Consider the following 14084-nt stretch of genomic DNA (forward strand, 5'->3'; position numbering starts at 1 on the left):
GGCTTCTCGTAGTAGATGGGACTTGCTAGAATGAATTGGTACAGGCCTAGGGATTGTTAGACAACTAAGTGTAGATGGGACTTGCTAGAGTGAATTGGTACAGGCCTAGGGATTGTTAGACAACTAAGTGTAGATGTAACCGTCTTGTTAAATAAGAAACACAGAGCCAATTGCAGAGTTAAAAGCCAAGAGGTCAGAGCAATAGCTGAGAGCTGAAAACCTTACCCTTCACTGCCGCTGCTGTCTTTCCTCTCCACAAGAGACCTACTTCTGTGTGTGTTTTTCTTTTTTATAGACTTTCTGTTCTGCTTTCTCATTGGTTGTAAACCCAGCCACATGACCTCCTCGTCACTGCCTGTCTGTACAGACCTCCAGGTCTTCTATGGTTGGTATTGAGATTAAAGGCGTGTGTCGCCATGCTGGCTGTATCCTTGACCACACAGAGATCCTGCCTAGCTCTGCCCTCCAAGTGCTGGGATTAAAGGCATGCACCACCACCGCCCAGCTTCTGCTGTGGCTTGCTCTGACCCCAAGGCAACTTTATTAATATACAAATAAAATCACATTTCAGTACAAATAAAATATCACTATAACTAAGCAACATGTCAGGAGAAACACTCATTAAAAAAGGCCTCCCTCCCTGGTATAAGACTTATAGTTGCCTGATATTTTAGGGGGAGGGAAAAGGCTGGAATGTTGTAATGAAAAAGAAAACAAAATCCAGGATTTGAGGACTAAAGAATGTATTTTTCAGGAATATGCCTCCATTACTACTTGAGAAAGTTTTGTGTTTTTTTTTTTTTTAACTCGGGCCCACCAAGATCAATTAAGAATCTTAGTTCAAATGGGATCTGAGCTGTCCATGGGCCCATGGCCTGTCTTCCTGAATGTGGAAACAAAGTCTAACCATACATTTGCTACATGTGATCCCCTTCCTCTCTGGATAGTAAGCCCTCAAGACTATATATAATATGGCATACTGTATTCTAACTGCCTATGTTCCCTGACTGAGTGAAATGACTATGTCTCCAGTCACCAAACACGGAATTAGGTACAGCTGTCCAGAACACTCATGTCTGTGGGAAACCGCTGGGCAGTTTTACAAAACAGAACCCAGTGGCATGATTTCTTCCTCCTAGACTGTGAGAGAATGACCTTTGGCTTCGCCCCAATGAGAATGGGACCCTGACCTCACCCAGACTTGGTCCCTGGTGTCCACTCCCAGTCAATACCTTCAGTGCAGGGGAAGTGGGTGTTTACTGTTGGGGAAGGGGGAGATGAACAGCATTTACTATTACAGGCCCTTCCTGTGAGATTTCTAAGCATCGCCCTTGTGTTCCAGGGCTCCCTGTGAAGTTCAGCCTGTTCCAATTCACCTTTCTGAATAAGACACGTCGATCATGGTGTGGAAGTATTCTCTCCATTAGCTTGTCTCTAGTGTTTCCTCTGAAAGGATGGAAGAAGAGACAGAGTGGCTGACCCCTGACCGTGGGGGACAAATGAGTGGCTTTTCCACCCTTTGAGGACACAGCTTTGTCATGGTGTGCACTTTGCAGTAGACAAAGGCGAGAAGGAAATGCCTCGTTGATGTTTATGACACATCCTGAGAGGGTTTGGAACAGTTTTCTTGTGTGTTTGTCCTCCTCAGATGAAGGCAAAACTGCACCAACTGTTTGTCAGATTTTTTTTTTTTCCGAGACAGGGTTTCTCTGTGTAGCTTTGCGCCTTTTCCTGGAACTCACTTGGTGAAAGACCCCAGACCCCTGGGATACTCTCGTCTGCGGGAGGGTACCCCAGAAACCAAGATTCCAAACCAGCAGATGCAACACTCATGAGGAATGTATCCAGCACTGGCGCAAGTGGGCTCTCTGTCCTGGTCAGTCAGAGAGCCCTGAGCAGTGGTTACAAGCATTTTTAAAGGCAGAAACTACAAAATTAGCATAAGATACCAGGTGCCCTGGGTTTGGCCCAATTTAAAAATCATCATATATTTCAGCAATCATTTTGATACGCGGGAAATTTTGTAACATTCCTCATAAACTGGTTGGCTCGGGGAGGTCTAGGGGGAGCGGTTACTCTGGAGGGGAGTTCGCATAGTTACAGGCTTGTGATTGGCTGACATTTGACCTAGTTTGCTGGACTCGCCAGATGGTCCTTATCTTGGGTCCCATTTGGGGAATTTTTAAACAGAGACTTATTATTATTTTTTAATCTATAATTACAGACCTTGTCCCAAGGCCGACGGCTAGACTCTGAAACTTTTTACTTATTTCCAGGGAGAGGATGGGTCAGTGTCTAACGCAAGTAAGTTTACAGAAGCAAAGTCAGCAATTTGCAATTGTAAAATGTATCTCTAATTTTTTTTTTTTTCTCATTGGTAGCCCAGGCTGGCCTCGAACTCACAGAGATCCACCTGGCTCTGCCTCCCAAGTGCTGGGATTAAAGGCGTGCGCCACCACTGCCTGGCTCGTTTGTCAGATTTTTTTAAGTCAAGTTCTCAGTAGGAGTTATAATTATACATTTACAGCAGCTCTTTCCGTCTCCATTCACACGATCTGGCTAACCCCTCACAGACATGTCCAGAAACGTGTCTCTTCAGAAATTCTAGCTCTCCCTGTGGTGGGATACCTTGCTCAGCCTTGATACAATGGGAAGGGGCTAGGCTCTCCTTCAACTTGGTATGCCAGACTTTGTTGACTACCATGGGAGGCCTTACCCGCTCTGAGGAGTGGATGGGGGTAGAGTGGGAGGGAGGTGAGGAGGCAGGAGAAGGGGAGGGAGGGGGAACTGGGGTTGGTATGTAAAATGGAAAAAAAATAATAAATATATTTTTAAAAAAAAAAGAAATTCTAGCTCTCTTCCAGTATGTCACACAGCACAGGCAGTCTGCAGCCTCAGCTACTATGGGAGAGGAGGCTTCTGGGCACCCACCATTCCTGTCAATGTCTCTAGGTTCCTGGCAACAGGATGGCCTGGCAAGGCAGTGTCTGAAGCTTGCCTTCCTAGGTGGATACCTGACACTGCACGTTTGGGCATTGATGAGAAGCGGGGTGCTTGTCTTGGTGACTCTTCACATCACTGTTACAAAATGTCCGACAAAGGTGACATAAGGACGCTCTTGGCTCACGGTTTGAGGGTGACAGCCCTTACCAGTAGAGGAGCCACGGCCCCGCCCCTGCAGTCAGGAAGCAGAGCAGGGAATCCCAGCCAGCACTCACCTTGCTTCTTCCTCTCTGGCCAAGGTCAGGGCTCGGGTGCACACCCAGAAGGGCTCTGATTCAGGCAGCTGACCCAGAAGACCAGGCTGCAAAGCATAAGCGGTAAGGGGGGGGGGGGGGGGTGCGGTCCGCCAATTACAGACATGGGAGATGCTGAAGGTAACAGGAAGAGCTCAGGGAGTTAGTGAAGAAGACACACAGTGGATACCACTGAATGCCCACCCCCACCCCCGGGGGGAGGGGCACCGAGTGTAACCCAAATACAAGTGGGCAGAGGAGACGGCACAGAAAAACAGACGAGCAAGCCTGCAAATCGGTCCACAGTCCGTTTATTAGCTCCTTTAGCTGTGACCAAGGGAAGGATGTGGACTCTTCATTTCACAGTGAGACCCTGGGTGCTAGCCTCTTCCGGAAGGGATAGCTAATAACTGAAGAAGAGAACAAAACACAGTTCAGGGTAGTGGCTCCAAGCATAGCCACTTTTTCACAAAGTAAAAAAAAAAAAGGGGGGGGGGGCGGGCTGCCAAGAGCAAACCTGTGTGCCCGCACAAGGGGCTTCTCAAAGGATGCCTCAATAGTGTGTGTTTGTTACAATGTTCTGGCCACAAGGAACTGACTTTCACCATTTTTTAGGATTTTTAAATTTTGAATCAGAAATAATTTAACTGAAAAGCATTTACGAATTTCACATTTTTCAGACATAATGAAATATTTATAGTACATTAATATATCTGGGGTTTTTTTTAAATGAAATACCCATATTTTTTCATCTCTTTTTGCTTGTTGTGTGGTAAAGCACATTTTAAATATTTATTTATTTATTCTGTTGAAAAGGGTTCTCACATAGTCCAAGATGAACTTGAACTTGTTAAGTAGCTGAGGATGACCCAGAGCCTCTGCTCCTTGCTGCTTCCATGTCCCAAGTGTTGAGATTACAGATGTGTGGCACAATGAACAGCTGTCTTACTCTTTCTTATTATTAAAATACAATTATGCAACTTCCCTCCATTCCCTTTCCTTTCTCCAGTTCCTCTCTTGCCAAGCCCCTTGCTCGCTCTCAATCCCTGGCATCCTCTTTAATTATTAGTGCATTTAATAGTTTGATTAATATTTATTAATTAATAATAATAAGTTAATTTACTTAATTATTACATACATAAAAGTATGTAAACACAGCCTGCTAAGTCCATTCAGGGTTGCTTGCATGCATATGCTTTGAGGGCTGACCACTTGGTGTTGTGTAACCTTACTCTTAGCCAATTTTTTTTTTTTGAGAGAGAGAGAGAGAGAAAGAGTTAGTTATTTAGGCCAAGCTGACCTCTAACCCTAATCTTCCCACCTCCTCATCCCAAATGCAGGGGTTACAGGCATATGCAATCACACCTGTATCCTAAATGAATTTTTTTAACCTTAAAACTCACAAACCATAACTACTGCGGCCAACCAGTACCTTACAGATAAAAGAGTCTATAATAAAATTTTGTTTTATAAACCCAATTTCTGGATCCTTAGATCTTCTTAGGCGCAATTTCTCAACCTTGTTCTAATGAGAAGAGCAAGTTCCAGAACACTTAGAACATTTCTAAACTGACTAGAAACATACTACATTCTTTACATATCATTAGCAACAGCTACTTTAGATTTACATAGTCATTAGCAATAGCAATGTAAGGCAACAGAAGTAGTTCATTTATAGCTCTAGTATTTTAGCCATTCATCTACCTGATACTTAGGAATTAACCAACCGTGGATTAATTAATAATGTCACTTAAAGAGTGTTCTTAATTTTAAGATGCATTTTCTAATACACTCACCTGTTGGTAGGTGTTCCACTGCTTGTCTGGGATTTTGTTCTAAATAAATAAGAAAACACCCTTTTAGGTCCACAGGATACAATCTGTGTAGACTGTATTATGTTTGCTTCGTATTGCAATCCCTTCTTCTTTCCCTTAAAAAAAACTTGCTGGCAAATTTCTTTTTGTATTATTATGCCAAAAGTCAGGATGCTATTCCATTTTATAGCCACAGACTCCATATTTCTAATCAACCACATGAAATAGTGAGAAAGAGAAAAGAATGAACATGACCTGAGAGTCCTAGAGAACACAATATAGACACAAGACAGAGGCTCTTGTGATAGAGTGGTGGGATCTTACCAGTTCTGTCCCACCTTCCACTTCCATTATTACGCATTTCCTACCATTCTGACCAAGAAATACCCCAAGTGACTGTGGGGAGCCCAGATCCAACCAATACACCTACAATGCAACCCCTAGATGGAAGGCTCAGGGAAAATTGCAGCAGGGGCAGAAGGAGGCTCAGGAGTCCTGTTAGTGTCCCATAGACATGACAGAGAAAAAATGCACCCATAAAATCTCAACAATGCGGTTGTCTGAAAAAGCCTGACATAATGACATCGGTCGATGTACCAAAATACACAGGGGAAATTCCTCATGGTCCCACCCTATGAGGAAGAGCTACGAGTAGTCAGTGGCTGCTGAGAGAGCCACAGTCAGTTTGCTCAGGGACAAGCTCCCACTCCCAAACTCATTGTCCAATCCAAGGTGGTCAAGCCATGGGCAAGTGTGCATACAAAAAAGCTGGATGGACCCAGTCGGTGTTATATCCATGTATGCATATGTACATACTAGATAATTAAAGACTCTTGACAATCAAATCATGAAGTCTGGGAAGGGGACAAAGGAGCAGCTGGAGGGGGAAGAAGGGGCAGCAGTGATGTTGATGTAGTGCTCGTATATGAAGTTCTCTAAACAAATAACAAAAATAGAACTGGGTTCAAGAATGACTAATACCACACAAAATGTGCACTGTTGTTGAGATGGAAAAGTGCACAACCAAATGATGAATGGATCACCAAAGAAGTCATAAAAGAAAATGCAAGATTCCTAGAAATGAACGAAAATGAAAACACAACATTCCCAACCCTATACAGTGAAGGCAGTCCTAAGAGGAGAGTCTTCAGCTTTAAGAGCCTAGATCAAAAACGTCTTGAAAACCCAAATAGATAACTTAACAGTGGGCCTTAGGGCAAGAACCAACTAGGCCCCAAAATGTAGGAAAGGAGAAATAATAAAGATCAGAGCACACATTAATGAAAGAGTTATTTTAAAAACAACAACAATGAAGCAAGAAGTTGGTTCTTTGAAAGATAAACAAGATTGGCAACTCTTTAACCCATGGTTCTTCCTAATGCTGCGATTCTTTAACATAGTTCCTCTTGTTGTGGTGATCTCAACCATAAAATCATTCTGTTGCCACTTTATAACTGTAATTTTGCTGCTATTATGAATCATAATGTAAACAGCTAATATCCAGGATATCTTCTATGTGACACCAAAGGGGTCCTGACCCATAGGTTGAGAACTGCTGCCTTAATCAAATCAACTTAAGAAAGAAGAAGCAAATTAGTAAAATCAGAGGTTACAAGTGAGCCATTATAATAGACATGAATGCAATTCAGAAACCCATAAGGACACAAAAAATTTCTAAATTAAAAATATATAAAAAGGTAAATGGATGATTTTTCTAGACTTATGTGATGTACCAAAATTAAACCAAAATGAAAGAAATACTTTAAGCTGATATATAACCAGCAATGAGCCTAAAGCAATAATAACAACTCTCCTAACTTAAGAAAAAAATCCAGGCCCTAAAGGATTCACTGTAGATTTTTATGAGACCTTTAATAAAAAAAATTATCAACAGTAGTACTCAAATTATTACATAAAACAGAAAATGAAGGAATGCTTTAAGTTCATTTTATCAGTCCAGGATTAGCCTGATACCAAAACCCAGACACAACAACAACAAAAGAAAAGTCTGATAGCCTTTATAAATATAGATGCAAAATTTCTCAAAAATAAACTTGTAAAACAAATATTAAAGATCACATGAAAAGCATCATTCATCATGACCAATTTGGCTTTCTTTCAGAGATACAGAGATAATCAACATAAATAAATCAACAAATGTAATTCATCACATAAATGAATTCAAATACTGAAATCACATGGTTAATTCAATAGGGGTAGAGAAGGACTTTGACAAAATCTAACTCCCTTCATTATAAAAGTCATAGAGAAGCTGGAGATGGAGAAGCATACCTAAACATAATAGAGTCTATATATGAAAAGCTCATCGTCAACATCACAATGAATGGGAAAAAAGATCAAAGCATTTCCACTAACATCATGAACAAGACAAGGATGCCCATTTTCTCCACTCTATTCAGTACAGTGCTTGGAAAGTCTTAGATAGGGCAACAAGACCATAAAAGGTATACAAATGTGGCAGGGGACAGTAAAAATATCCTTGTTTGCAAACTATATGATTCCATGCATAAGAGACTCTGAAGAGTCCACCATAAAAGCCCTTAGAGCTGATACACACATATAGCAAAATGGCAGGATAAAATTAACATACATTCATACATCTGTAGAAGTGACAAGCATACTGAAGAAGAAATCTTGGAAAAAATCTAACCAAGCGGGGAAAGACCTCTAAAGTAAAAACTTTAAGAGACCTAGAGAAAGAAAATGAGGAAGATATTAAGAGACAGGAAGACCCCCTAGGCTCATGGGTCCTGTGTTGGCTAGTTTCATGTCAACTTGACACAAGCTAGGGTCATCTGAGAGGAGGGAGCCTCAATTGAGAACATGCCTCCATAAACATTGGGTCATAGGCAAGCCTGCAAAGCATTTTCTTAATTAGTGATTGATGAAGGAAGGTTCAGCTCATTGTGGGTGGTGCCATCCCTGGGCTGTGGTCATGGATTCTATAAGAAATCAGTAAACTGCACTCCTCCACAGCCTCTGCATTAGCTCCTGCCTCCAGGTTCCTAGCCTGCTTGAGCTCCTGTCCTGACTTCCTTCAGTGGTGGACAGCAATGTGGAAGTGTAAGCCAAATAAACCCTTTCCTCCTCAAGTTGCTTTGGTCATGGTGTTTCATCACAGCAATAGAAACCCTAACTAAGACAGATCCAAATAACTATGAAAACGGTCATCCTACCAAAAGCCATCCACAGGCTCAATGCAATCCTAATCAAAGTCCCAGGACCATAGTTCACAGACATATAATAATCTAGCACTTTGTATAGAAGAACAATAGACCAAAGATAGACGAAGCAATGGTGACTATAAAGAATACTATGGGAAGTAACATCAGACCTGATTTCATAGCACAATACTGGCACCAAAATAACATAGACCAGTGGACGAGAATGGAAATCCAGACATAAATCTACTTTTTGATGAAAAAAAAAAAATGTCAGAAACACACACTGAAGAAAATATCTACAAATGGTACTGAGAAAATAGGACATCAACATGTGAATGGGAATAAACACGTATCTCCTACCCTGCACAAAACTGCAAATAGGTCAAGGACTTCAACAGACTACCAGAGAGTCTGAAACTGCTGAATGAAAAAGTAAGGAGTACAGTGGAAGACAGAGGTGCAGGCAAGGAATTTTCTACTGAGATTCCAATTATACAGCAATTAAGACCAGCCTTTGACAAGAGAGGTCTAATGAAACTGAAAAGCTTCTGTCCAGCAAAGGAAACTGCTAACCAGGTGAGGAGGTGGCCCACCAAACAGGAGAAAATCCTCACCAGTTATGTATCTCATGGAGGATTCAAATAGAAAACACACAAAGAACTCTAGAAGCTAAACATCAAGAAAATCAACCAGCCAATCAAAAAGTGGGCATGGATCTGAACAGAGAATTCTCAAAAGAAAAAAATATGAATTGCTAGTAAACATTTTACAACTATTCAACATCATTAAAATGTGAATTAAAGCAATGTTGAGATACCACCTGATCCCAGTCAGAAAGTCCATCGTCAAGAACAGCTCATGGAGAAACGGGGAAGGGGAACACTTACACCCCGGCAGGAGTATAATCAGAAGCAGCCAGCGTGGAAATCCCTGTGGAGGTTCTAAAACACATTCTGAACCACCATTGGACCCAACTGCACTGTTCTTGGGCATACAGCAACACTTGCTCATCCATGCTCATTGCTGCTCTATTCACAACACCCAGGAAATGGAATCAGCCCAGATGTTCATCAACAGATGAACGGATATTGAAAATGTGACCCATTTACAAAATGGATTTATATTCATCTGTGTCTTAGTCAGTGTTCTTTTGCTGTGAAGAGATACCATGACCAAGGCAACTCTTATAAAGGGAAGCATTTAATTGGGGCCTTGCTTACAGTTTCAGGGACTTAGTGCATTATCATCATGGCAGGCAGCAGGCAGGTCTAGTGCTGGTGAAGTAACTAAGAGCTACATCCTGATCCATAGGCAGAGAGAGAGGGGGAGGGAGGGAGGGAGGGGGAGAGAGAGAGAGAGAGAGAGAGAGAGAGAGAGAGAGAGAGACAGACAGGGAGAGAGAGACAGACAGACAGACAGACAGACTGGGCCTGCCATGGGCTTTTGAAATCTGAAGTCCCACCCCTAGTGACACACTTTGGCCAACAAGGCCACAACTACTTCATCAAAGGCACACTTGCTAATCCTTCTCAAGCAGTGCCACTCCCTGATGACCAAGCATTCAAATATATGAGCCTATGGGGACCATTCTTATTCAAACCACCACATTCCATAAGAAAATAAATTTATGAATTTTCAGATAAATGGATGGAACTAAAATATATATTTAGAGTGAGGTAACCCAGACCCTCCACAAAAGATAACTACTGAATGCTCTCTCTGTCATCCATTGATTCTAGCTTCAAATATCTGTAATTTGGGTTTCACTTTGATGACCAGTACAAACCAGGAACCTGGAAAAGGCCTACTTGGGTGGAGGATCTCTTAAGGGAGAGGGGATGGCAGAACATAGATGATATCAAAACATAGACCTGGTACTTGGGACTTGGAAACTTTAAGCAGGATGGGGATTGGAAGATGAGGTGGAGAAGAGAAAGAAGGTTAACCAAAATCAAGACTGTGTGAAAAACCATACAATTAAAATATACAAATTAAGAAGGAGAGAAGGGGGTTTCATAGATGTTAGATACTACTTCTCCTAAAAGCCTTGGGTTATTAAGCAAAAACCCCAGTACCAGGTGCTAGATATACTTCCTTATGAGTTGTTGGACAGAGATACCTAAGAGGCTTCCAAAAGGATACAGGATATTATCATTCCACTAGGTTGCCCACCAGAACTAAGTCATATGACTGTATTGCTAAAAACACCACATGCCTTGGTTGCATGGTACAAAAGAATCAAAATGTGACTGAGCTGGAAGCTTTTGTGATGGCAGAAGGAGATATCCAGGCTAGTGTGGACCCTACCAACTACAGGGTCAAAGTTCCCAACAAGACGCACCTACTGATGCAATAGTGGTGAGACTGTTAGAACAGTCACCAACTGTTCTCTGCTTGCTTGCATTTGCGACCTGTTCTACAAAAGTCAACTCATGCCTGGTACAACAAAGTCAAAAAGCATCATGTGAGGAGATCTCGGGCTGCTGGGCTCAAACTTACTGTTGCTTAGCTAAATTGTCATGGTTCCAAGCTACCATCTCAGTATTTTTTTTTTAAATTATAACCATACATAAATGTTATACCTGGCTTTGATCAGAGAAGCCCCTCTTTGTAATGAACAATGGAAAATGCAGAAACGCATGGCTGCTCAGGAGGCTGAAAAAGCAAGAATTGAGTATGCAGCCCTAAACCCCTTCTGGAACTCGGGATCATCTTAGAAGATTAGATGGAAAGAACATACAGATGATGGGGAGAAAGGCGAAGGTTTGTTACCCAAGCAGCACACTAATATATTGTTTACCCAGGGCTGATGACTTGTAAGTATTAGATACCAGTGTGTTTCCTTATGCATTGCACACCTCTTCTGTTAGACTCGGCATTTTATTCCTTAGATTTTTGCAGGCAGGAGGTCAGGGGAGGGAGTAGAGTTCCAATAAATTAGTAAATAAATGAAGGACTTACTAAAAGCAAAACTATGACATATTATTAGTCTGGTTTTTCATAGCCCTACCTCACCAGCTGAAGTTAGGATGTCTACAATTTCATTAAGATTTATAATTAAGTTATTGTTCATTTTCAACATCTTTCTTTATGCCACCTTTGAATGCACTCACCTGCTGGTGTAGGTGTGAGTGTTGCTTTCTGATTTGGTTCTAGAAATGGAAAATAGTATGTTAATTGGTCGTAAGAGAAGTAAAAATCTTAACTTTGTGAATAAAAAATTGGACTATTGTATAAGCAATAGGATCTCTTTTACAAGACCAGTTACCAATAAATAAAATATTCAATGGGATCTGAATAAAGACAAGAATAAGTGTTTTTTAACCCGTGTCACACCGGTACAGAACCCCGGCCCTTTGTGCTGTCTACTCTAAACACAGAACACATAACTCCATTCACATGGAGCTAGCTCCTTAGCTAGAGTAAACATATTCACTCAGAACAAATACATGAGAGTTTTCTTTTGCTGACATGGGGACATTGAGTAAGTGATGATCTCACAACCCATTCTTCTCAGGCACTGAGGTAGACAGAATGATGCAAGGCCAGCACACCTTGTCTGTGACTACACACTTACTGTTTAACAAAGACTGAGAACAATGTTGCCTCACAGATGCAGCCTCAGCCCTCTTGGCCATAGAAAACCCAACCCAAACTCCATACATATCTAACTGTAAAATCTAAAACTATGAAACATCCAGGAGAGATCTTGGTGAACTTAGGTTGGGCTCTTGTTTCCTATGTACAATACCCAAATCATGGTGTCTAAAAGAGCACATTGGCCCATTGAATTTCATCAAGTTTAAAACGCACTTTCTGAATGACTGCCAAGAGAGTTAAAGACAAGCCTTGGATGGGGAAACACATTCACAAATGAAATACATGATGAAGGACTTACATGTGGAATATATAAAGAGCACTCAGGCTGGGCAGTGGTGGCGCACGCCTGTAATCTCAGCACTCGGGATCAGAATTTTTATACTGTACCAGTTGTTACTTAAAAATATTACCTAGAGCTGGGGGTGGTGGTGGCAGTGCAAACCTGTAATCCCAGCACTTGGGAGGCAGAGGCAGGTGGATCTCTGTGAGTTCAAAGCCAGCCTGGTCTACAGAGCTAGTCCAGGACAGGCTCCAAAGCTACAGAGAAACCCTGTCTCAAAAAACCAAAAAAAAAAAAAAAAAAAAAACAGAGCACTCAGACAAAAGACAATCTACTTCACAAATGGCCTAAAGACAAGTAATTGAATAACAAAATGACAAACATCCTAACTAAGATGGGCGTAGAATCTGAATAGCCATTTCTCCAAACAATACGTACAGATAATAATGAAACAACCCTTAGCATCATTACTTATAAGAAATGTGCAAATGAAAGCATAATGTGATACCAGTGTACAGTAGTATGCTGCAGGGCACCACCTCCTAGCAAAGGTGCAGATGAAGCAGGTCTCACTGATGGCTGTGAGGCAAGAGGAAGATGATGGTTCAGGGAATGGGTTTGACTCTTTCTTTAGAAGTTAAACATTTGCTACCATGTTACCCAGCTGTCCTACTCCTAGAAATAACCCAAATAACAAAGTATATATTCACCCAGATATTCACACCTCAACATCCACCTAAAATCCACAATCATTTTATCAAAAAGTTATAAGTGACCTGAATATCCATCAATCCATAAGGAAAAGACCAAACAACAGATACAAGATTATAACGAGTGTCCAAATCATTGTGGTAAGTGAAATAAGTCACATAAAAACAAAGAATATATTATGTGTTTCCACTTATACAATAGTCTAGAACATGAAAAACAGCTTCTTTACAAAGTGATACTGGGGAAAACCAAGTTGATATTTGTAGAAGGTTGCATTTAAATCCCTGCTTCTCACCTGGTACAGAAACCAACTCAAAACATATCAAAGACCTGTGTGTAAGACCTTAAGTTCTAAGACTGTTGGAGGAAAGAGCCATGGAAGGGCTTCAGGAAACCAGCTTCAAACGTTTGTACAACACCTGCCTCTATCAAAATTTTCACAAGACCAATACAAGGCGAGCCAGGTGTGATGGCACATGCCTTCAATCCCAGCACTCAGGAGGCAGAGGCAGGAGGATCTCTGTGAGTTCGAGGCCAGCCTGGTCTACAAAGAGAGTTCAAGGACAACCAGGGCTATTACACAGAGAAACTCTGTCTCAGAAGAAAAAAAAAAAAAAGACTAATATAAGTCCTTCTCAAATTCTACCAAAATACTAAAGAAGGAAGAACACTTCCCAAGTCAATTTACAAGAACATTGTCCTGATACCAAACCCAGACAAACAAGTGACCAGAAAAGAAAATCACAGACCAAAGTCACTGGCTACCATAAATGCTACCATGAGAGGTAAGGGTAGTTCATCAAGTGCAAGAAAAATGTTTCACAAAATTCAACAACTGTTTATGATTAAAAAACTATTTCAACAATTAAGTATACACGGGATGCTTCTCAACATAATAGAAGCCATACATTATAAGCCCACAGCTACATTATTATACTTGGTGCAAAGTTCTCATGATTTTATAAGACCAGGAAGAAAACAACAGTATCACTCCCCAAAATAATATAGCCCAGGGAGTCACTTGAGGAATGGCAAACACATGGCACCCAAGCTCCAGATGAAGAAGGAAGTGACCTGTTACTGTATGTTTAAAATGTCTAAATCCTCTACTGTAACAAGGACAGCTTGCCTTAGCTAAGCTTGGCATGGTGGGGTGGGCCATACCTATAACTCTCGAACTCAGGGGATGGAAGCAGGAAGGTCATGAATATGAAGCCATCCAGAGCTATCTGGCAAAACCTCGTCTCTGAGAGAGAAA

General features: G+C 41.4%; 1 protein-coding gene across 1 annotated transcript in view; it reads right to left on the reverse strand.

Annotated features, from left to right (window-relative positions):
* Adam32 (ADAM metallopeptidase domain 32) overlaps positions 1-14084 on the reverse strand; it is a 102963-nt gene that overhangs the window by 6140 nt on the left and 82739 nt on the right. The window contains exons 21-22 of the mRNA XM_036166914.1: positions 11349-11387; positions 10818-10890 (exon numbers count right to left, since the gene is read on the reverse strand). Coding sequence (XP_036022807.1) covers positions 10818-10890; positions 11349-11387 — 112 coding nt within the window. The remainder of the gene's footprint in view (positions 1-10817; positions 10891-11348; positions 11388-14084) is intronic.

The sequence above is a fragment of the Onychomys torridus genome, chromosome 17 (genome assembly GCF_903995425.1).
Source record: "Onychomys torridus chromosome 17, mOncTor1.1, whole genome shotgun sequence".
In the NCBI taxonomy this organism is placed as follows: domain Eukaryota; kingdom Metazoa; phylum Chordata; class Mammalia; order Rodentia; family Cricetidae; genus Onychomys; species Onychomys torridus.